The sequence below is a fragment of the Pezoporus flaviventris genome, unplaced genomic scaffold (genome assembly GCF_033815535.1).
Source record: "Pezoporus flaviventris isolate CSIRO_AGI_PZ_B2104156 unplaced genomic scaffold, CSIRO_AGI_Pfla_v1 ptg000054l, whole genome shotgun sequence".
NCBI classification, from domain to species: domain Eukaryota; kingdom Metazoa; phylum Chordata; class Aves; order Psittaciformes; family Psittacidae; genus Pezoporus; species Pezoporus flaviventris.
This window is the reverse complement of record NW_026892602.1, coordinates 4,085,022-4,108,953: the sequence shown is the minus strand read 5'-3', so window position 1 is coordinate 4,108,953 and position 23,932 is coordinate 4,085,022. Positions and strand designations below refer to the sequence as shown.

The 23,932-nt window shown below is 37.1% G+C and overlaps 1 protein-coding gene across 2 annotated transcripts in view; it reads left to right on the top strand.

The window, feature by feature from the left end:
• Positions 1-122: 122 nt before the first annotated feature.
• FTO (FTO alpha-ketoglutarate dependent dioxygenase) overlaps positions 123-23,932 on the top strand; it is a 249,494-nt gene continuing 225,684 nt past the window's right edge. For both annotated transcript variants that reach the window (XM_061469046.1, XM_061469045.1), the window contains exons 1-2: positions 123-267; positions 1,469-2,135. In XM_061469046.1, the coding sequence (XP_061325030.1) occupies positions 2,097-2,135 (39 nt within the window). In that variant the 5' untranslated portion in view covers positions 123-267; positions 1,469-2,096. The remainder of the gene's footprint in view (positions 268-1,468; positions 2,136-23,932) is intronic.

Sequence of the window (23,932 nt, the reverse complement as noted above, 5' to 3'; positions counted from 1 at the left end):
TGTCCTTGATAATCATGAACACTCACCATTTATGCTTCTCCAAGAAGGGACACTTTAAAAGGCAAATCATGTGTTAACATCTGTTACAGTTACTTACTGAATGCTATCTCAATGTCAATCACCAACACTTAAAATTACTTTCCTTCCAACCAAAGTCCCAGCATCATTTCTAAAAGCATGAGATTTCTCACACAGCTCCATTTCCAAAGCGATTTAATCTGACAAAATTATTCATCAAGACTGCTATAAAAGTGATAGTATGCGAGAGTCCAGCACTTCTTATAATAAAGCATAATAAAGAGATGAATTTATATTTGCATCTGGACAGATCCACATGCCATGATGAACCTCGACAACTTAAACCCATTTTTATTTCCAAGAAAGGTTACCCCACAGTCAATCAGCCTTTCCTATTCTTAAAAAATAAGAGAACTTCACATAAAAAGAGAGGAGAATTCTCCATATTTTTGGGATTAGCCCACAAAAAATTCAAGTTTAGTATAAGCAAGAATTTTAGATATAGCTACTGAACTTAAAGAAACCGTAATGTCTTTTATACACTGCGCTACTTACAAAACTGATGCTATCACCACTTGTATCTCACAAGTAACTACAAAAACTTGCATACAGATTTGCAGGGTTATAAAGAACAGCCAGTAATGAGCGTGAATACTTAAGTATCAAAGTGCATACTTGAGGCCCAAATTTTTATACAGCTCACAGAAGAGTACTGTTCTCCCAACATCATTCAAATGTAGCAAAACTGAGGAGGGATTATGTACATTTCTGTATGTTCTCAGACAGAGGTGCTAGAAGGCTCAGTTTCCAGTGAAAACTGAAAAATTAGAACACATCAATTGTTTCAAGGTGGATTTAGAATTTCATGAGTCTTGGCCATGACCAAGATGATGCTTTTCTTATAAAATTCTACTCCATTTCTCTGATAAAGGGTAAAAGGAAAAAAAAAAGGCAAAAAAATATATGGAAAGAAAAAAAAAAAAAGGCTGGGGGGTGGGAAGGCAGACCACCCATCTATCTCAGCCTACCACAAAGCATACACCATACTACTTCCAGCATATACCCTTCCTCTACTGACGCCTTATATGTCTGTACTCTGCCGGGCTTGTCATCTAAAATAATCTCACTTATTACCTGCTAGGAGTATGCACACATATCATCTTCCAAACATTATCTGTTGCAGTGTTGTGAGTTTTAGGAGGTGGAAAGGAAAAAAAAAGCCAAACCAGAGAAGACACGGAAGATAAAGGAAACAAAATCTCAACACCCTGCTGCAGTTTGAGGGAAGCAACATCTCCCCTACTACTGCAACGCATAAAAAAATGAAAACGACCGTGCCTCGCCTTCAAGAAACCACACGCGCTTCCCAAATTCTTCTTCTAGTCCTTCCGTTGCGGCAATGACCGGAGGGCTAAGGAGGGCGGGGATACGCAACGTCTCCTCAACAGAGGACCGCCTTCACTACCCGGGTTTTCCCGCCCTCCAGCACATGACACAACTCCCGCTTGCGCCCAGCGGCCTTTTTATGTACAGAGGCCGAACCGAGAGGCCTGTAAGGCTGCTTTCTCGGAGAATGGTGAGGCAACCTGCCCCTTCCCAAGGGCAGGCACTGAGCTGCGAGAGAGGGAGCCTCACAGATGTCAAACTCCCGCCTCAGGAGCGCAGCCCCTGGCCGGGCCCCCCTGCAGCGCAGGGCAGGCCCGCCGCCGCCAGTCCCCGCTCCTCAGGGACACCCGCGCTTCTAGACATGGCTCCCCATCCCCCTGAGCGGCTCCAGCACCGCCATCCTTCCCCCGCCGTGCCCCTGCGGAGGACAAGGTATCTCGTACTCACAGCTCCCCGTCAGACCCACGCCTCTTCTCAGCGTAATGTTACCAGCAGCCGCTGTTGCCAACCAGGTCTTTCCGCTTCCCGCCCCGCTCTGCGGCGCTGCCTGCTGGGAGCTGTAGTTCGGGGGCAGCTCACAACCGCCGTGCTGCGGCCGCGGTGCTCCTGACGCGCTTGCCGCGGGCCGTAGCTGGGCCGGTGGTGGCGGGCGCTGCTGGGAGTAACCGCGGGAGGAAGGCTGAGGCGGCAGCATGAAGAGGAGAGCAGGGGAGCGGGAGAAAAAACTGAAGGTACCTTCCCTTTTTTTCCTGCTCCCGCTCAGCTCGGAGGAGCGTGCCCGTGCCGAGCCCTCGTTACCGCGCTGCTGCAAGGCTCATGGGGCTGCCGGGGCCTCCCGTGCTGGAGCGCCAGGAGACCCGTGGGGGGGCCTCGAAGCTGCCGTCAAGTTAACTGTGGAAGGGAAGTGACCCCAGCACCGGACTCCCTGCCGCGGCTTGGCTGCGGGCGGGGGGCCGCGGCGTGCCTGCGAGGCGAGTCCTGAGGCGTCCCCTCGGGGGCCTGGCAGGGGGGGGAGCACCGGCTCCCGGGCCCGGCCCCGGTTGACAGCTCGTCCCTCGTTCGCCGTTCCAGTCGCCGTGGTGAAGTGGTCCGTGTGTGCCCAGTGTCCCAGAACAGGGGCTGCGGACCGGTGCTCGAGGGCCGGGGAGCTCTGTCCAGGTTGAGGTCTGCTTGCTGGCCGAGCTGAGGGGCTGCAAATAATTTGCAAACCTTATATTCCCCGGTCCCGTGAAAGAGGGGAGCCTAGTGTAGCTTTAACAGTACTACTCATAAAGTTTTTTACTGCCTGGGGAAGATGCTTCGATGTAAATGCAAGTTCTACGGCGTTACAAGAAAAAGTATTAGACAAGTAAATGTATGTTTTTGTGAAGACATTGTTATATGATGCATTATGTAACTGTGCTTTTATTTCCAAATTTAGAAGTACTCTACACCAAGCCTGACCTAAATAAACACTTTTAAATCTGTTTCAGCACCCTAGCTTTATAGTGTTTTCTTCTTGATGATGCGTTTAAATGCAGTGGTGTTAACTGCTTACACTAAAGATGGAATTACACTGCTGGGTGTTTTGTTGTTGCAGGTGTCTCTGCATTGTACAATATTTGACAGCAGCTCTGGATGATTGTTGTGCTTCTGCTCGTGGTGTTTACAAAATAGTAGTACAGAGAAGCAGAAATTACTTGTTTGAAAGCAGAACACTGATGTTAATGGCAGGAAGGATAATTCCCATTATAAATTTAGAAAAAGGTCTCCTAAAATGGTAATCTGATGCACCCGTGTTTGCATACTGAGCACACAGCGTTTGGTACTGGTATTAATTTACTATTTAATATTAGACATTATTTCACTATAGGGCCTTTTGCTGAAGGACAGTACCTGTAAGTGTTTCATTTGTGTTCTGCTCTTCTTTATATGTGAAAACACATACAGATGTAAGCTGTCCAATACAATGGAATTATGTTGCAGTAAGAAAAACAGCCCATACCTTTTTTAACCTGTATGTCTGTTATTCCTCCAAAGGCTTTTGTCTTTGCCGTAGATCTCAAACACATTTGGGAATCATATGCATCAGGATATAATTACCATTGGTAATCTAATTGTTCAGAGATATGCGCGAACTATGCTGACAAAGGCTGTAGGGGAGCACATCACTTGAAGAGGCATTGGATGATCATGCATAAGAAAAATTCAAGGGCTCTAGAGTGGTAGAGTACTGCCTTAGACATATCTGTTGTAGGTGCAGAAATAGAAGGATGGAAATTAAGAAGAGGTCCTTACAGAATTTAAAGGTATGAATACTTATAGGGTGTCTTAGGAGGATGTTGTAAGTTGGGTACTACATGGGAGAAGCTTTGAGTGGATTGGAAATGAAGCAAAAGGAGTCTGTAGAACATCTTAGAATAAAGGATGCCAAAGAAAAATTTGAAGATGAGAATGAGAAGATAAGGGGTTATACAGGAAGAAATGTGTGCTTTATTTTCATGGATGCATCTTCATACTCGTATTACTTTATACAACTTAATTAGAAGGGTAATCTTTGGGCTCCTTGCACTCTATCAAGTCACCCTTCAGTCTCTAGGTTTAACCAGTTTGCTTATGTTGCCCACCTAAGAAAAGCTGAAGGCAAAGGAAGTGTGTATTTATTGTAGTAGTTCTGCCAAGACTTCCACTTTGGTCCTGATCAAAATATTTCATAGCAAACCAACTATTAGTGAAGTTAACTTGACCTCTTCTGGAGAACAAGATTTATGAGGCCTACTAATGAGAGGGAAATGGTTGGATAGAGAAGCTGGTTTGGATTATGTATCTCCTGGCAATGTCTTGTCTTCTGGAGAATTAAATCCTGAATTAAAGTCCTTGTTTTGCTCTAACTGTATACAGTTAAATGCTGTCTGTCAGAAGCCCGGTGATTGGCTTTTGCTTTGTAACTATGCAGTATGTTTCTTATATGTGATAAGCTGTTCTCCGTCTCCCAAATTTTCATGTTTACAGCAAGTTTTGATTTATGCTGTTACAAAAGAACATTTCTGTTCCAAGTACATGTGGTAGAAATTCTTTATAGTGCATTGTTGTCATACAGTAATTTCCACTTTGCACATCACTCAACTGGATTAGGTAAGGTCGACTCTCTAGCAGAAATTAAATTCTTTATGCTAGTATTTGGTGTTCCAAGCCCAAGAGGAGGAGGATGCAAATTCATTCCTGGGAGGAGGGTCTGACAAAACTTGGGAAACAGTAACCAGAAATTAATTACTCAGCTGTCTGAAACACTCTGTTGGGGATGCTGCTGTCTTGTGGAATGTTTCTCTGAGTTTGAAGTGGACAGCAAAATAGGATTATTCTGAAGTTTGTAAAGACCTCTGTAGAAATGTTGCATGCCATCAACTTCGCTGGTCTTCCCCATAGCAAATATTACTTCTGTGCATACAACCAGAGCTGTCAGAGTAAATGTTGCTCATTAGCTGGAAAGGCATTTTAATGAAACTGTCCACTGGGGGTGTGTTTCATTTGTGTGCATTCCTTTTAACTAGTGTTCAGTTTTAATTAGTAGAGTTTATATTTATTTTGACTTTTTTCTTTAGACTGTTGGTCAGAGTTTTGGTCACCTTTCAGTAAACTTCTTTTTGGGTGAAGAAAAGGTACCACATAAACTAAGACCAAACATAAAGCTCTTATTTAATTGTTTGTTTATAATCTCACTTTGAACTTGGGAAGAAAGCTTTTTTGCTTTTAGAATTTTATTATCTTGATTAATATTCACAGGTTAGTTAAAAAGGTTAATCTTTAATGTACGACTGTTCTCAAGACTTAGGTAAAGTGAGTTTGTTTAAAGTAAGTTTCAGTGTGGCAGATGCCAAGTTTTAGCAAGTTTTATATGTTTCTACTTGCCACTGGTTGCATATTAAGAACCTGTGTCATTACCATGTCAAAGACAAGATGCTCAGCTGGTCTGCAGTATTACTTTATTTTACTTTAAAAGGATTACATTAACGGGTCTTTGGAATAGACTTCTAAACCCAGTTCACAATTACCTTGTGTAGCTGTTTATGCTAATTCACATTGCTGTGCAGCCAGAGCTGACTACAGAGACTGTATTTCACAGACATTACTGTTAGGTTTGTACAGCTCCCAGCACAGCTGGGACCCCAATCCAATAAAGTTATTGCTACACAAATAATAAATGTATCAATATACACATATCTGAATATTCACAAGGGCTTTTACAAACATATTCATGTGCAATTTCACATTTGTGAGACATGTTAGACAAAGTGGCAAGGAAATATAAAGCTTTAAATAACACAAAGCCTTGCATGTATTTTATTTACAAGGAGAAAAAGGGAATATACAGTGTTCTGGCTGAGACTACAATGAAAGTCTTATTTCCCGCATCATTCTCATTTTTGCTGGCTGGAAAATAATATATGTTTATAGGATAAAACAGGTTGCCTCAACATATTAATACTGAGAGAAAAATAGGCAAGTATTCTGAGAGCAGGGGAATGATTTTAGAATTAATGCTGAAAAATGTCACCCATACTGTGTGATGAAGTATATAAACTTTAACAGTCTTATCATAGTTTGCTCAAATGTTACATTAATTTCTTTTTCATGTTATTGTTCAGCCTCTTAAAAAATAAAAACATACAAAATTTTCTAATAGAATAGATTATTGTAGAAGTTGTATATAGGAAAATTAAAGTTAATGAAACAGCTTAGATGCAGTTAAATAAGCTTCTTGTCATGCCGTATTTCTGCTTACGTAAATGGTGTGCAGGTTTTAGCAGACTCAGCAGCCAGTATGCCAGTAGCAATCTTTGTGGTAATCACATTATTGGCCCTTACCATTATTAATGAGACAATAATTAAGAAATAGTGTTGATAGTCACATAACACATGATTTGTATATTGGAAATGGTCAGGTAGAACCTTGCATATGCAGAATAAAATACAAGAAAGAATGCGTGGCAAATATTCCTTTTAAATTTATCACGTTCCTGCTGTTTAAATTGCCTCAGCGGCTAATGCTGGAACCATTACAGTAATGGACTCAGCAAATGAAGGAGAACCAAGACATACACACTTTATTACTGGAGAGGTAATTTTCTCTTCAGCTGTAATAGCAGCAGTGCCTAATATTGATCAGACCATCAAGATACTAATCCTCTGTAAAATTACTTATTATAACTGAAAATGTGTTAATCCAAATCAGTCTATGTCCTGACTTTCTACTTACTGTTGAATACAGACTATTAGATGGTTTAGTTTTTGTGATTTAAAGCCCTTGTGTTCATAATAGTAGGAGCTTCCTCTGAAAGAATGTGTGTTTAATCTTAGCTATGGCCCAGGGTTGTCTTTTTGTTTTAACTAGAACATCACCCACTTAATTAAGAAGTGCATGTCTATCTTGCTGCTCTGAATTATATTGGTACTTTAGGCTCTGCAGATTTATTAAACATGTTGTTTTACATTCACTCTGTCTTTTTTTTACTATAAATAAGAACAGATATATACTTCACATATTTGAATCTTCTGAGATCTCCCAGCTAAGGATGCAAGGAGCATGGATACTGAAAACACTAAGTCATGTTTTGCTGACTGTGGCTTGTAAGGCTGTTGTGTATGAGAGTAATGTAAGCAAGTTCAAATGCTAGGGGTCTAAATGTTTTTGGTGAAGCACTACATGAGACAGTACTATGGGAGCTGTGCATATTCCGTATCTGAATATGCACTCTTGGGAAGGCTCCTCCTATTTAATTTATTTTTTTTTTTTTTTTTTTTGGTGTTTCACCTCCACTTTGCCTCATCTATTTTTTCATAGTCTTGTATGTTAAGATTGTAAGTTCATGTCTATTACTTGTAACCTCTAGCCAGCTAAAATTTCGGCTTGGTTGCATGCCACAAGTATAATAGCTGTTATGGGTGCACAATACCTTGTAGGGCATGGCTGCATGAAATGAGTCCATTAACCCTGACCTTTCATTAGGCTTACCAATATGGGTTTCTACCATATGACAGTAATTGGTATTTTGCCAGCTTAGGGAAAGTGTCCTGAAAGTGGGACAAGATGCAGAACTGGTTGCTTATTATGAAAACTCTGATAGTGTTCCATGCATTTTAGGAAGCCTTTTTTGTTGTTGTAGTATCAATTAGATTTTATGCTGGCAAAATGACAGCATATTTATTTACGTAAGTACCCTTCTACTTCCTTTTTAAATTGTTATTTAACTGATTCAACTTATATCATTTAGAGAGATTTCACATTTCCTAAAAGGCACTGAAGTACAGGGATTTTGATTCCTTGTCTGCCTCAGAACACCAAATTCCCACCTCCCTGCCTGTTTCTAATAAAAAGTATGAGAAGACCAAGTTGCTTGCTTAACTCCAGTTCCCCTACTGAACAGCCTCTTTACTATACTTTTCAAGACAGCAGACTAGAAATGAGTACAGCAAAGCATCTTGTGTGATGTGATGATTTGGAGAAGTTCACTTACTCAGCTGAAAGCTACACTGGCAAATGTTAAGATGAACTTTCAAGTCTTCTCTCAGTAAGTTTTCAACTAGACTGTTCTTAAACTTGAGTATGTTCTCAAACAGCACCACTGAGACAAAGAAAATAATTACTAATTTAGTGTCACACATGTGGTGTCAAACATGTGATGAGAGTGGTTTGCATTCTTTTTCGAATATTTCTATAACTTGTGGCATTCAGGAAGATTAAATTTACCCCAAAAGAAAGTATGTTCTGGAAACTGTTCCTGTTTTCTGTAGAAAATAAAAACTGCACATGGATTGAATTTTTGGTTTTGAATGAACATCTTTCGTAAGAAAAATCTTTTGGAAGTTGTTAGCAGGTGGTTCTATTTCGGAAAGTGAGGTAGTCTCAGATGTAGGTCACCCAAACCCTGTTTTCTTCTGAGTGTGAACTTAGTTTATAATCTGAGAAGTTTCAGGTGGAAATTGGCATTTTTTAAAATGAAGCTATAGTGAAATGTCCTGCTGGAGGTGCAGTACTGGGCCTGCTTTCAGGGCTATTTATAGATTTAAAAGACACTGAATAATTGCTATGCTTTTCACTCCTACAACAGGTAGGATTCAGTTTCATCTGATCCCAGGATAGTAAAAAGTAGACAGGCCAGATAGTGAATGCCTAAAGCTTGTTTCTGTTCCAAGTGCAACTGGTGATCAAACTTACACAGCCTTTACCTGAAGCAGGATTGGGCTCTCATGCATTTAATAATTCATCCATTTATTAAATTATTTAATTAACCTATAATGACCAAGAACATCCAAAATATCAGATGGTTGTCTTCCCTTCAGCTAAGTCTAAAAAGCATTATAGTTCACTAGTGAAGTGCAAAACCTGGTTATGAATATTTATCAGCATTTGTAGTATGGGACAGGTTAAACATCTTTGAAGCCTTCTGGATAGAAAGTGATAGTGCTGTAATTTCAAAATGGGTTTGGGTTTGTTTGTTTTTTGTTTGTTTTTATTTACTGGAGTTTATTTAGCTTAACAGTTTTTTGCCTTTGTGCACATTCTGTACCAGCTTCTAAAAGAATTACATCTTTATCTTCTAGAAGTTGTTCAGTTTCATTTTGTGCTTTTATCTGCTGCTCATCCCACCTTTTTTATTTAAAACCGTAAAGTTATTTCAGTGTAACTGCTGTTGTCACCTTTGCCCTCAGCTAATCAAATAGTTTACCTTGAGGGAAGCATTTATCTCTCACTTTCATTATTATTATTTTTGTAGCTGTAAAGATATATATTTTATGTCTCCAGAAGGGTGTAACAGTGAAACGAGGTATTGATCTGCTGTATTTGGCAATTTCTTTCCACCTTGCCATCGATACCATGTCAGCCTCTGTCTGTACTGTGGTTGACCTCACAAATAGCTCTTTATGTTCCCATTGGATTCAAATGATATACTATGCTCAAAACTAAATCGATGGATGATTATAAACTTTTTAGTATTATTTCATAACCCCTAGGCAGCTGATACTTCATGCAGTGAATACTTGAAAAGGTACCTGATTAAAATGTGTTGCTGATTCTGTTCTAAGGTTTAAAATTGTGTTGAAATCTAGCATCCCCTAATACTAAATTCAGGGTCTGATTTGTGTACTTGTGTCCAGATAACAAAATTAGTGAAACTTCTACCTGAAATTCACAGGGGAAATCTGTCATTGCAAAGCAGTAAGCCTCTTGAAACATACATGTTTATTTGGAAAAGTTTGCTTGCAAAAGGATAGGCTTATGCAGATAAATTAAGCAGCAGCTTGTAGATCTGGGAAGAATTTGTATCTGGCTGTATCCTTTTCTGATTTTCTTCTACATTTACTTCTAATGCAAATTATGTCATTGCAACAGGAAGAGTTGCTCTTGGTTTCAAAGGAAATAGTACCTGGTATCTAAATTGTGTGATGGCACATGACTGCAGATGGTAAAATACTGAACTGCATTATAGTGCATATGTATGTAAACTAATCGCAGAAAGAAAACAGAACAAATTATTTAATCTAAAGAAACTGGGGGGGGGGAAGTTATTTGGGGGCTTTGTCATAAACGATGCATATAAGCAACAGGGAAATGATAATCTTTCTGGTTTGAGAAGCTTAGTTAGAGTCAGAATTCAGAAAGAAATTTCTAATAAGCTTTTTTAAAGAAAATGAGCTTTTGTCAAACTTAAAACTTTTGCAAGACATTTACTCAAAAAAATTGTGAAGAGGTGTTCCAATGAAAGAGATTTTGAGTATTTCAGTTATGTTTTGTGAGACCACATAAGTGGTATATTTTTAGTATCCAGTTTAAAACACCGGAAATCATACCAAAGCTCTGCTCAGTTTGAAATGTTTTTTGTAAGCCTGGATTTTTTCTGAAATGTAAACTTTTTTACATACTGCAGCTGTTTTGAAATTAAAAAAAAATCCACTTCTGTCTTCCATCCAGGTAGGAACCAAAAGGTTATTTTTACTAAATTTGTTATTTCAAATTTTGTATTTCCTGAGTAGAATGGAACAGACCTGATAGGAGGAAAGAGGAAAAGATAGTTCCATTACTCACTTTCCAGCAATTCCCTTATCAGTCCTTTAAAATAAGATGGGTTGAATCAGTTGTGTGGTTTCTTGCATCTTTGGTAATAGGGAAGAAAATGTTTTGGTTTGAATTTCACACTGTCAATCTTGGAAACCTTCTGGTATGCAGTCACTCATTTCTTGGACTTCTGTCACTGGTGTCTGAAGAAGTCGTGAGACAGTCATGTGAATACTGTCAGTCTTGGTTCAATAGAGTGTTTACAGAAAGCATTTATACATAGACAAACATGAGGTAGAAGCAGCTTATGAGTGCTACCAAGGTTCTGATTTGCTAGCTTTATATTTCACTTTAAAAGACTTCAAAAATTTTTTATTTGCATTAGTGAAAACTTGTATTCTTGGGTGCCTTCCTCTTTAATCAATTTTGCTTCAGTGTGTCATGGGGGATTTCTATATATTTGGTAATAGAGATATTTTGTATATTATACATATCTATATGATAAACTCTGCACTCCTTAAGTAATGGTAAACAATAGGTAATGTAGCAGGCAATCTAATACACAGTTTGGTTTTCTCTTATTTTGTTTTGTCTTTTGTCTGGCTAGTCTTCCCTTCTCCCAGTGCTTAAAAACCAAAACAACTTTTTGGGTTGTTTTTTAAAAAAGCTTTGATACTGTAGTGGGTTTCTTTGCATTATTGTTATTTATATTTCAAGTTACATTCCATGAGCTCTTCTCCAGTATTGTTGCAAATAAAAAGTTGAAACTTGTCTGAAATTTCCTCGCTCCAGGAACTGATACTTCAGAAGACTTCTCATAAACACTTGACTTGTAAGTTGTGGTGCTTGCTACCAGTATATTACAGAGTCCTTAGTGGTGTTCCAGCCTAAACTCTTAGAACAAACTGTAGATATTGCTTAGCCTTCCTTGAACTGTTTTAAAATTGTCTTCTGTTACTGAATATTTGTATCATGTGGCTCCTTAGTGTATCATCTCATCTCATATTATTTCATGAGTTTATTCTCACAGAACATCTCCATAGTAGGGAGGTATTTTTCCCTCTCCTATGAAGAGAAATTAAAGTGCAGAAAAACTTTAATTTTTCATTCCACAAGTATAGTGGTGGCTTACGATGAATATCAGGTAACCTCCCTACCTGCCTTGTGGCTGAGTTGTGTGTGTCCAGTAAGTTTGGTGCATTTGGACAGGGGTTGGCTACCTGAAACTGTGTGTCTGTGCACACACTGTGCAACTCCTGGTGAAAGAATTGGGAAGTGCAGTATGTGTACTGTAACGTTATGTGCTTCAACAATGAAGAATGAAGTCGGGACATACAGACTTTAAGATTTGAAATCAGTCAAATCTAGAATGTTTCTGAGCTGATTTGGACCTCATTATAAGACAGGAAAAGAGAAAGCAACTGAAGAAAGTGGATGTGTAACCAGGCAAGTCCTTTAATAACTAAAGCATGCTTTTTTATCCTAGCGTTTTAGAGTATAAAAGGCATTGAACTTCCCCAATTTATAATTTGTGCTATAGGTAGGACAGGCATTCTTGCCCATGTAGAGAAGCTTTGAAATTTGCTCTTCAGCTCAAAATAATTAATTAAATTATGATTGTCTGCTTCTGGTTTCCTGTAATCCATTCATTGTGATCAGGACTGTAGTTTGGTCATTATCTGTGGTTTGAAGAGTGTTGATAGTATGACTTGTGCAATAGAACATATGAATATAGTTCCTGCCTTAAAGAGTTTATGCTCTGTGTGTGTCTGTTACATGACAGACAAGTGTTTTTATGCTTTATGATCCAAACATTTTCCTCATAAATAATGACAATTTTAGTTTACAAAGTGCCATTTGTAAGTAGGGTCTTTAATGTGTTTGTATTGTGACAGAAATTGGTACAAAGCAGCAATGTCACAAGCGGGATGATACCAGTGACCCAGCAAAAAGAAACAAGCTTTGCATGTTGGTCTGCTTTGTTAAAGGGCAATATTTGGCCCTGTAAGTGCAGGAGAGAGGGACTGTTCGTAAAAAAAGGGCATAAAGAGCTAACCCATATGATCCTTTGTCAGCATGATTAAATTTAGTGTCAGGCATTCATTCATATGAAAGATGAGCGGCATCGCTGTTTATCTAAGGAAAAAAGGTATTTCTATTTTTCCTGAAGTCTTCTATATGTTAATAGAGGCAAACGTGAATATGATCATGTAATTTAAATATGTAAGTAAAAACTATACATCTTTACTGGCAGTGGGTTAAAAGTAAGACGTATATGTTTTATGCAAAATAATGCAATTTCATTGTTAATCATGCTGTTCAAGTCATAACTCCACACAAAACAGTGCTTTTAAACAAATAGAAAACACTGTTATTGTACCATTTATAACAGAAATGCTTAGGATATTTAGAGAATGATGCAAAGTGTTTATTTGCATGCCTTAATGTATGCTTCTATGGCAATATTAATATACAAGTGCAGAATTAAAGTTCCGGGTGATTGTGTTAGCCTTTATTAGGAGGTGTTAGGCTCTGCTTTTTAATAACGGAAGAAAGCTGAGTATTTAGAAAAGGGATACAACTGATGTAATTTTAGAAATAAGTGCATGCCATTACAAAAAAATAAAATAATTCCTTGTGAAATGATTGAATTGCTGTGAAATATTAAAAGAAAGAGAAAGGAAAAAGTTTAGATGTCTTTCCCCTCACCCTCCTTACCCTTCCAAGTCTGGCTTGCTTAAAACAGCTGCTGGGAGTTCTGTTTAACATTATACTTTGCATGCATTTACGATTTGAAATACAAAAAATAGTCAAATTTGAGAGCGACAGTTTGAATGGCATGCTGTCAGTTTGGCTCTTCATGAATTGGCAGTGGTCTCATTTAGGACCTTCAAATATGTGTCTGCCTGGACAGAAAGAGAACATTTTGCATGTTCTTCAGAAGACAACCACTCCTTGCTGCCTCACAGTATTCAGTGGTGCATGACAGTTGCCCTTCATTGCTGTCTTCTTCGAACTTAACCTTTGACCGTCCACTTAGTTGCTGCGCAACGGTTGGAGCAGGCCAAGATGTTCATGAATGACGGGCATTGGCCTGCAACGTGCTTGTCATTATTTGACTGTCAAAAGTAGCCTGCCATTGGGCTCCATCAAGGTTTGAAACCTATGTGCAGCAGTCCATATTACTTAACTTCCAAGTCTGTCAACAGAGTGATCAAATGTGCATAAAAATGTGTGTTGAATATGTCTTTGATCATAATATAGGGAGATATTTCTTGTGTGTGGTAAATGTATTCATATGGCTTTCACAGGGTGAAGAGGTTGAATTTGCTGCCATGGTAAAAAGTGAACTGTTGTCTCCTGTGGTCTAAGTTTCAAATAGCACAATTTAGATTTGAACAGCTCTGCCAGTTAAACTCTCAGCTTGCCTTGCGTATCCTATCAGCATTTCAGCCAGCGGTATAAGTAGCAAGATACTAGACCAGTGGTGCCTGAGGTTAGCTGTCAAACTGGAACTTATTTTGGATCTTGCTGTAATGTAATATTATAGAAGGAGGTCAGCCTGTGTGATTTGTAAAGCAGTCGTGTGAACTTAAAATGACTGAAATGTTGTTTATTTCAGGTCCTTTTTTTTTTTCTTTCCTCTTGAAAGAGTTGAAGGGAAGCTAGAATTTATCATAAGGAAGTAAGAAACCTAAGGCAATGTAAAATAGTTATTTTTCTCTCAGGTACAGAATACAGTGCATATAAGAGCATCAGAATTCGATATGAAGGCTCAGTAAGGCTGAAATTCACTAAGCAATAAATGCTTGATGTTGAAAATCTTTAACAGGCAGATATATTCGTATCTTCTGATAATGAATGCTGGAGACATTCAGAACTGAACCTCATACTTATATAACAAATGGAAATTGGACTCCTGGGTTAATGAGGAATGTATGCTTCGTGTGTAGGTAAATCACTTATGCAAACTACCATGTATTAACAAATACTTTGAATTGCTTCATGTTGGAAGAGTCATATCCTGCTTTAGTATAATATTTGTTATTCACTTGGGCAAAAGCCATCTGTAACTGCAATTTATTTTACTGAATTTCAAACACATCTGTTTTCTTGTCTCAAAATATCCCAGTTCCTTTACAATTGAAATGGTATATCAAAATAACATTCCAAAATACAAATATCAGCTTAAAAAGCCATGGAGATTCACTAGAGCTTGTTCATAATTACTTCTATCCAAAGCATAAAAATAGCATTATCTTGCTAGCTAGTTATAAAATTATTATTTTTTTCTGCTTGTTTCAGCCATCTTCGTGCTAATTTAGCAGGCGCAATAGAATCATAGAAAGTGGCTAGTGGTTAGATTGCCTAGAAAAAAGAGTGTTGTTTTCATAATATCTTGCCATCTGTGTGTCTTCTGAACCCAGTTTCATTTTTTAATTCATACAATGTAATTTGCAACAGACCTCAGATCAGATGCACTGGTCTAAAAAATCAGGTTGTATCATGGAGATATCTTAGTCTTGGTCTTCTTGCTTTTAATCTTAAATGCTCCTGCTGTTTGATAGCACCCTAACTCTTTGGTTGTAGTCTTGGCTAATGCATTAATATGTGCCTTGTCTGAAATGGAGTGTAAAAATGCACACATTCCAGTATATGTTTGCATGCAAACATATATGCCATGAATGTGCAAAATGCTGTGGCAAATAAAGTGATTCTTAGATGTTAAAATTATGTTCCATTAAACACTTTATTTTGGTCATGACTTGTTACTGAGTTTTAATTTTTATGTCCCCTCTTATTGAATAATGTATACCTTGCAATATGTTTTGAGGAAGCAGGAATTAATTTTGCAGTCATATAAGTATACAAATAAACGGTGAGCATTTAAATAATGAGCCCTTGAATTTTTTGGCATGGTCTCTGAACTGAGGACTACTTTCTTGGTCTCTGGGGCTTAAGTGCTACCAAAACAAACAGAAAAATTGACCAGACTATTTGCAAAGTAAAGGGATGTTATTTTCCATTTCAGAAAGATGTTACTCTTTTTCTTACTGTAAAAATCAAGGCTTAATTTCTACTGGGAGTTAATACTATTTGTAGTCATGTTCCTGAGGGAAAAAAAGTTACAAGCACAAAGCTGTTATTTCACTTCTAGTATGAAATACCTGTTGTTCCTCTAGCCAGAGGTGGCTTTTTTGTACATTTTGAAGTAACAATTTACACTTACATGCAGTCTAAACTGAGCATCATGCAATTTACTGCAAGTATGGCCATATCTTTATATTTTTCCAAAATATATTTCCATTCATTTTGTGAATGCTGTCCAGTCTGTGTAGTAACTATGTATTGATGTTCTTGCTCTTGCCCTGCAGTTCTTTTTAACTTACCACTATTTAAAAGGAACATAAAATGCAGTAAAAAGTAAGTTCTCATGGACAGATGGTTATGTATTACCAACTAGAAGGTGGTGTCTTTTCTCATTGTTTTAAAAGATATAAAAAGCATTGCCAGTAAAGCTTTTAAAAACTTTTTGACATCAGAACCAAATATTTGAAAGTCAAAACAATGAATAATAAGAACAGCAGTTAAGTGTCACTCTTTTGCTTTGTGTTCTGAATTAAGGGTATTCTGACTGAAAACAAAATGTTTCAAGCATTGTTTTCAGGATAGCAGGAGGTGTATGTGTGCTTTTTATTTCAACTTCCCAAAGTGTTCAAAAACTCTGTATGTGTGCTTATGAGGTTAAACGTCCATGATCCTCTGTGGTGTTATAGGAGAAAAATAAATCCTATTACCCAAAATAAGAGAGGTAGTATACCTTAAGGGAAGTGCTTTGTTGTCACCTATACTCTTAGCAGTACAAATATCAGCTTGTCACAAAGGTTGAGACCTTTGTAGTGTATTCTTTCAAGGTACAAATCTGTCTTCTGGCTTTAATGCAATAGCTGTGAAATATCTGTATTAGGTAAAATAGAGGTTAAGGCACCTTAAGGGCATTGAATTCTTATCTTTTTTTACTGGCAGTGGTGTCAACATGTACTAAAATGTGATGACCTACTCTCCTCTTTGATAAAAAGGAAAATGACCTGTCTACTGTGGATGGTGATGGAGTTGCCCGGGGCAGATTTTACTGTCACCTTTTTTAGAATTGGTGTGTAGAAATATAAAAAAGGCCAGGATATTTCTGTTTACTGTAGAAGTATTTGACATTTCTAGCTACTGATAAAATATACTCAAGGGTAGAAAGAAGGAACTGGTTTATGCTACTGAGCAAGGTTGCCAAGAAATGCAGAGATTCTTTATTGTGTGAGCCCTTGGTATCACGGGACACATGATGCATATCAAGAGATTCCATTTGACCACTTCAAAAGCTCAAGGTTCAAGTTATGCATTTAACCCTGCTGTATGCTTGTCTGTAGCCTTTTGCTGCGTAGAAATCTAACATCTCTTGAGTCATGTCTTGACATTCTCATGTACCTGTGTACTGTGCAACTTAGAGAGTTTATTCATGCGCTTAAGGAATGCAAATAACATTAGTTTTTATATTCTGGAAATAATTGGTGTCATGTTCAAGACCCTTTCTCTGTAGCATTCCAAAGCATTTATAGTTTTGTAACAATTAATTTAGCAGTGACTATGGTTAATCTTTAACTGTGAGTGATGAAATAGATAAATAAATTTGAGAGTTGACTTAAACTATGGAGCTGGAACATCTCAAACTGTTAAATGTACTTTAAGCTGTTAGTAATATTTCTGTGGCATTCTGTAAGTTAAATCAAGGTGCTCTTCATGCTAATCAGAAACTGGACTTAAGGATGAAGAAAAAAATGTTATTACACTCATTATCAGTATTTAAGAATAGGGTGTGTTTGAGTATTCGTTCGCACCTAGCAAAGTAGTGATGAAATGCACAAGATACTTCTTTGTGATTTCATCCTGTAATAATGATTTCATCTTTGGTTTGAAAACTCAAGAATTTCTTTCTAAGCCCCTAAGTTGATTAGTTTACAGCATCCTTTTACCAGTGCTTTAGTGGGAGCTTTATGGGTCTTATGCCTGAATTGGTCACTTTTATAAATTTTTTCCTTACCAGTTACAAAAGTGTGAGAATGAATCAGTAGTTTGTTGAAGTAATGAAAAAAACCCTTATACAGGGTAACTTTTAAAAATTTTAAAATAAAGGAAGAATTCAAAATCTGGTGCTTTCAAATGGTTTGATTTGGTGCTTGCTGACTAATGTTCCAAAAAAATTGTTACAGAAGTGAGAATCCAGGGAACAGGGAATTGACTTCCTGGTGCCAAACTGATACTTTTTTTTTTTTGGAAGCCATTTAAAGAAAGCTGAAAACCAAAGCATCTGATCTTTAGTCTACTTTCTCCTGTTTGCAAATGAAACTTGCTAAATGATGTGTATCCAAAAGTTCTAAGTATTCATAAAGAAGGTAGAAATCTCTTGGTCTTGGTTAAATTGCAGTAGAATAAGATGAAACTAGAAAGTCAGTATTAACTAATTTAAGTCACATCAGTGAAGCGTGTGTTGCTAGATCCTGAAAATTCTGGCATTACTTTCTTCTTCTGAAGCCTAAACAATTTAACTTTGATTTTCTTTTATTGTTTAGAATTTGGTTCTAAGCATGAAAAAGAGGCGATAGCTGTCAGACCATCCTGAAAAAGGACTTCAAGCAGGCAATTCTTTTCAACCTGGGACAATTTTCCCTCAAAAATCCTCAGTTTTTTTAAAGTTGTTGTTATGCCATGTTATCAAGTGCTGTAAAGCATTCTTGAATGTAATTCATTCTTGAATGAATTTTGAGCATGATGAGCTGATGAATTAAATTGTTTATTTTAAACTAAAGTATAGGAGTATCTGTGGAAGTGTCACTTTAATCCTTATATCTTTTGGTAGGGTTATAAACTGTTACATATACTGAAACTGATATAAAAAGTGAAAGAACAGCTAAGTCCCAAGAATTTGGCGTTGTAGAATGTTTATGATAACCTAGAAATGTAGTAGCTGTATTTAACAGCTTATTTCTCTATAAAACCTTCCCTTTTCAATTTCTAAATGATGTAGAATTCAATATTACGTTGTCTCATGCTTGACTGACCCTCATTTTACATACGTTTATAATTTAAAGAGCACTTAGAAATAATTTGCACTAATGACCTTATTTCTAGTTTTTATTATTTGTTTCAAAATTGGTGGGGGTTTTATTTTTTTTTTCTCTTAAATACTTTTATTCAAATGAATTTAAGTCAAGAATTGGAGGTAATCCAGATCTTAAGAAAAATTAATTAGAGAGTGAAGCCAGTAGTGGAATCAGGCAATGAGTGATGAAGAAGCAAAATAAGAAGTCAGCAAATAGGGACTTGCTTGCAAGATGGTAAAATATTAAGGCAATGTGGTATTTTTGGGAGAAGATTAAGGGAGATAAATATGGAGAATCAATAAAACATGAATTAAAAAGCCAGATACCTAGTGGATTCCAGTGTAATATCTTAGCATTTTTTTGACTGGAATGTAATCAATGACTTCTGTGTAAACTATATATGTATAAATGAATTTACATATGTGTTTTGCTGATTAAAAGATTTGCTGTCACTTTCTGAAAAGAAGGTAGTACTGTAAGGGTGAGGGTATAAAAGAGGCTAAGACTATCAAGTTCTTACACTGACATGACTGGAGAGAGTAGGTTGTGACTGCTGTAGGAGGGACAAGGCTTTTGCAAACCTAGCACCCTCATCAGGAGGAGAACGCTTTTGCTCTTCTCATTTCCTCACCGTAAGTGATACTTGGGCTGAATAATAGAAAAGAAGGTTGCGGTTATGCTATTTTTTTATATTCAGACAAATTCATGTGGGGTTATTTGGCAGTGTAATTGCATCATTTTTAATTTAAAGACAATTTGTCCATGCACAAGTTACTTTTTCACTTGGCTATCTGCTAATTCTTTTTTTTATGAAAAGTATTGAGCAAGAGAAATTGACACCTAGGAAAAAAATGGAAGATTTTTTTAAGCATGGAATGTTAATATAGTTACAATTAAAGTAATAAAACTTCCAAAGAAATTGGAAGAGAACATGCAGACTGCTCATGTGTAAGTACCTGCTGGGACTTGGCCACAGACTCCTTGAGAGAGGTACCTGGCTGAAAAAGTCTGAACTATTCTGTCAGAGGAGTAAATGTTTAGGACCTCTTCACTTACTTCCAGAAAATCTCCTTTGCACCTGGAATCTTCTCTACCCTTGTGATCCTGGGCGTAATCTTCATTCAAATTTAGTTTTGGAATTCTTTGAGAATTCCAAATTTCATTTGTGAATGCATAATAAAAGCTTAGTGACTTGTTGACAATGCCAGTGGTATGATTAATTCTCATGCATAATATATTCAATCATCCTGTGCATATGCACTGACAATGTAAGCAAAGAGGAATGAAGGATCCACGTGGATGATGTCTGGGAGAGAGCTCTTGTCTTGCTGTCAAACACGTTTGCCTCTCCCTAACTCCCATAGATCTCTTTCTCCTTGGACTCTTTGCCAACTGCAGTATCTTCCCCATCTGGTCAGTATGGAGAAGCTGGACCACACCTCAACCTCTTTCATCTCTAGCTGGCAGGTTTGCGTGAGTCTTGGTACAGAGACAGAAAATGCAAGATAGATGGCATTTATATATTATTATATAAAGGAGCCTTTATATAATAATCCCTGGTGCTTGCCAAATTGAGTTTTTTCCTGTTAATGAATTAGCAGTCTTTACAGAAAATCATGCCTGCAGCAATTTTGTATCAGGTGACTTAGTGCCTGAAATCCCAAATATTGGGACTTTTATGGTGATCATTCTTAGAGATGAGCCAGACTTTTCTTGGCTAACATGATAGTGTTACTCAGTTGTGTTTGTAGCATGCTATCTAGTTTTTTGTGCTTCTACAGATAATTTCTAGACATTATTACAGGTACTGTAGTGAAAATGTTAAGATATTGGAGGCAATAGAAAAATTTTTTAACTGAGACCACCAGAGCTCTCAAACTAGAAAACTACCTCAGTCCTTTTTCTGACATGAACAGTTACTCTTGCAGGCTCTAAACTGGGACCACGTGGTGCCTGTAAATGTTAACAAGAAGCCTTAGAGAACTTCTGACAAGCCAGTATAGCTTTGTGACATTTTGCTGGCAAAACTGTGTATGTCATATTTGTAGCTACATATGTGGAAAGGTATAGTACATTTTGCTCACTGTAGGTTTTAGGCAGATATAGTGATTTGATGTCATGCTGCACATATTTCTGTATCCTAGTAAGCAAAATATTTATTGTGTCTATCTCATTAAATTAATAAGTAGGTTTTGCAGCTGTGTTTTAGACAATAACTGGATAAAATATCTGAATTCTGGCTGGTTACCAATGTTTATCAGTGATGAAAAATTACAGGTTAGTCTGTGTTTCTATAATCAAAACAATACACAATGGATATATTGTTACAGTTGTCGCTTTAGTTCTGATTATTACTCAGTATGTCTATTGTAATTTTCCCATTTACAGCTGTTATTGAGCTCCATGTGTAATAGATAGAATTACTTTGTCTGCCGTTTATTTTATGAATAGCCTACAGAAACATTAGTGTTAATAATATTATCTACTTAATGTACACAACAGTTTATAGTATGGATAGATGAGTAATGTGCTGCACTATTGAAATTTTATTGGAATGAGATAAATGCATCTAGTGCATTTTTGTTGGTAAATGCAGTGTTAAAGTCATCTGGTGGGTTGTAAAAAAAGTGAGTTCTGAGCAAAGTTATTGCAACTACTCTGTTATCTAATATATGAAGAAAACTATGTGAATGTGTGTTTTTTTTTTTTTTACTGTTGTGTTTTATGTTTTGTTTTTAAGGAGTTTTAAAAGAGAAGTGAGAGTATCAGCTGTTCAAGGTTAGTGGGTTTTTTTTTTGTGTGTGTGGTTTGTTTTTTCTTTTTTTTTCTTTTGTATTTTTTGTTGTTTTTTTCTTTTTTTTTGTCAAGGGCTGCATTCTTCTAATAAAGAGAGCTAGGTGGGAAAACTTTAGCAATTTGGTTTCTTTGCCCAGTAGCAAGAAAGTGTATTTGAGATGCATATCTTCCAGTCAGAATAGCTAAACTAAATTGACCAGTTTGGTGAATATGACATACTTTTAATTAGTCTGCTTAATTAGGGAAAACAGCAGCTTGTGTAGGAAGGAAAATAAGGCCTTGTCCAATAATGTACTGTCCCTTCTCAGTTTAGGAATGTGGACAGTTTCTTACTTTTGTCTTGTTTTTCACTTCATATTTGTACAGATCTGAGCAGTTTACACAGCAGTGCTGATTGTTGTGATATGCTTTAGTGTGAGGTGTCCCTGCCCATGGCAGGGGGGTTGGAACTTGATGATCTTAAGGTCCTTTCCAAACTTAACTATTCTATGATTCTATGAATTTTTTATTAGGTTATTAACAATGCAGTAAATGGTTTAATGGAATGTACACAGGAAACTGTGCACTTCCATGCCTCTGGAGCTTTCTTCTACTCAAAATACCCAGTTCTTCTGTGTATCCACCCTGCCATAAGAGGTATATCTTTGTAGTTGCGCAATCACAAATTTCTTAGCATTACTGATACTTTGTTGTTTAAGCTGTCCATTCTGAGCTGTTTTAGTTTTGGGATCCATAATGAGCAGTGATCTACTAGAATTTTAAGGCCATCAGAAAACTGCAGAGTGCTGTCTGGTGTTTTGCCTCTAGTCGTCCAAAGTACCTAATGTTTAAAGGAAAGGTGAAATGTACACACCGCATACATGTGCTTTGTTTCCAGCCAGTTGTACAATATTATAGTGTTTTGTCTTAAGAGAACATGTTACCTCTTACTTGTCTGGGGCCATTTTAATTCTGCTGCAGAGTAATTTGCTTCCAGCTTTTATGTGATTGTTTTCTCAGAAATGCAGAGCTTTTTCGAAGTTATGTAACATACAAGAAATGAAGAGTAACACAAAACTGATACTTTAGCAAAATAATTTGGCTATCTTCAAGGGTTTCTCTGGTTAGTCTATCAGTTCCTTTCCTTTTCACAGTTTTTTTTTTTTTTTTTTCTTCAGAAAAATTATATCAATGCAGGATAACAGAACACTGTCAAACTAAGAAGGTTTTATATGGACAGCATTAGACAGGAGCAGAAAGATCCAGTGCACTAATAGGCACGCTCACATGAGCTACCTAGTCCATTGACAGCTTTTTCCTTTGTTCTCCTTCTCGACCCACTTTCTGCCAGTGATTTGTGACATATTTTGTAAGAGATCAAATAAGCTCTTGACACCTGATTGCAATGTAGTGCTTGTTTACAGTTGCATTTTTGAAGGACCTCTAGACAAGATGGAAGGTTTAACTTGAAGTAATTAAATTTGCATTTGCTCTGTGACAGGAATTTTTTTATGTATGCATCCTGTTGAGCAACTTTTATTGTAATTGGCCATGAAGTACCAAAAGAAAGATGCAGGTAGACAAAATCATTGTTGCCTACTACTAAAATCTGTCATTGTATTTTATAAGGACTGGCTTGTACTTGGGTTTGTGACTAGTTCTTTGAAATACTGAAATGCCTACTTTTATTTGAAGGGGGAAGGGAGAGATTTCTAAAGCATTAGACCTTTTTCTAGGTCCTTTCACACTGCTTGAGTGAGGGTAGATGTCTAAAATATCTGTCGTTCCATTAGTCTCTAGTCTCCTTCAGAGTTACTTTTGTTTTCTTGAATGTTAGAATGTTAGTTACTATTTCTTTTGCAGTTATCTGCCTTATTTTTATTTTTTTTTTCCCTTTTCCTGGCATATCTGGCTGTGTCCTTGGGCAAATCCCTGAGCTGCTTGAAAGTCATAGAGCTAGGCACTGAACCTACTTTCTTTAATCACACTGATTTTCTTCATCAGTACAGGTAGGTGTGATGCAGGGTGATGTAACAGGCTGAAGTTGCTGGCATTATACTCATTTTGGTTGGATCCAGACTTAACCAGATATTATCCTTTCTACTTGCATCTGCAGTTGTCACTGTGTTACAACAGACTGTTTTTGTTTATATGATATGCCAGGGACAAAATAAATATTTGATTGAAATTTCTAATGTAAGACTTTTTTTTATTTTTTTTCTTTTTTTAAGTCTTGAGACAATTTTGGAGGTAGACTGGGCAAATAAGCCTTAGGACAACTGTTTGATGTGGTCATACTCAAAGCAAAATTAGGAAATTGCACTGGAAATTCAATAAGAGGTTCTTCTGATTCTAGGTCTGTTCTAACAGCATATCCTACTGGTTAGTACTTTATAATAATAGCAGCAAGGTCATGCCTTACCCCAGAAAGCTTTAGGAAATCTAGATATTACTACAAAAATATGATGGGAAGTGGATTTTGTTTTGGGGTGTTGTTCTGTTAGGGTTTTCCCCTCCCTTTCTCTCTAGCAATAATACTAGCGCATTAAATGTTTTGTTTTCTTTT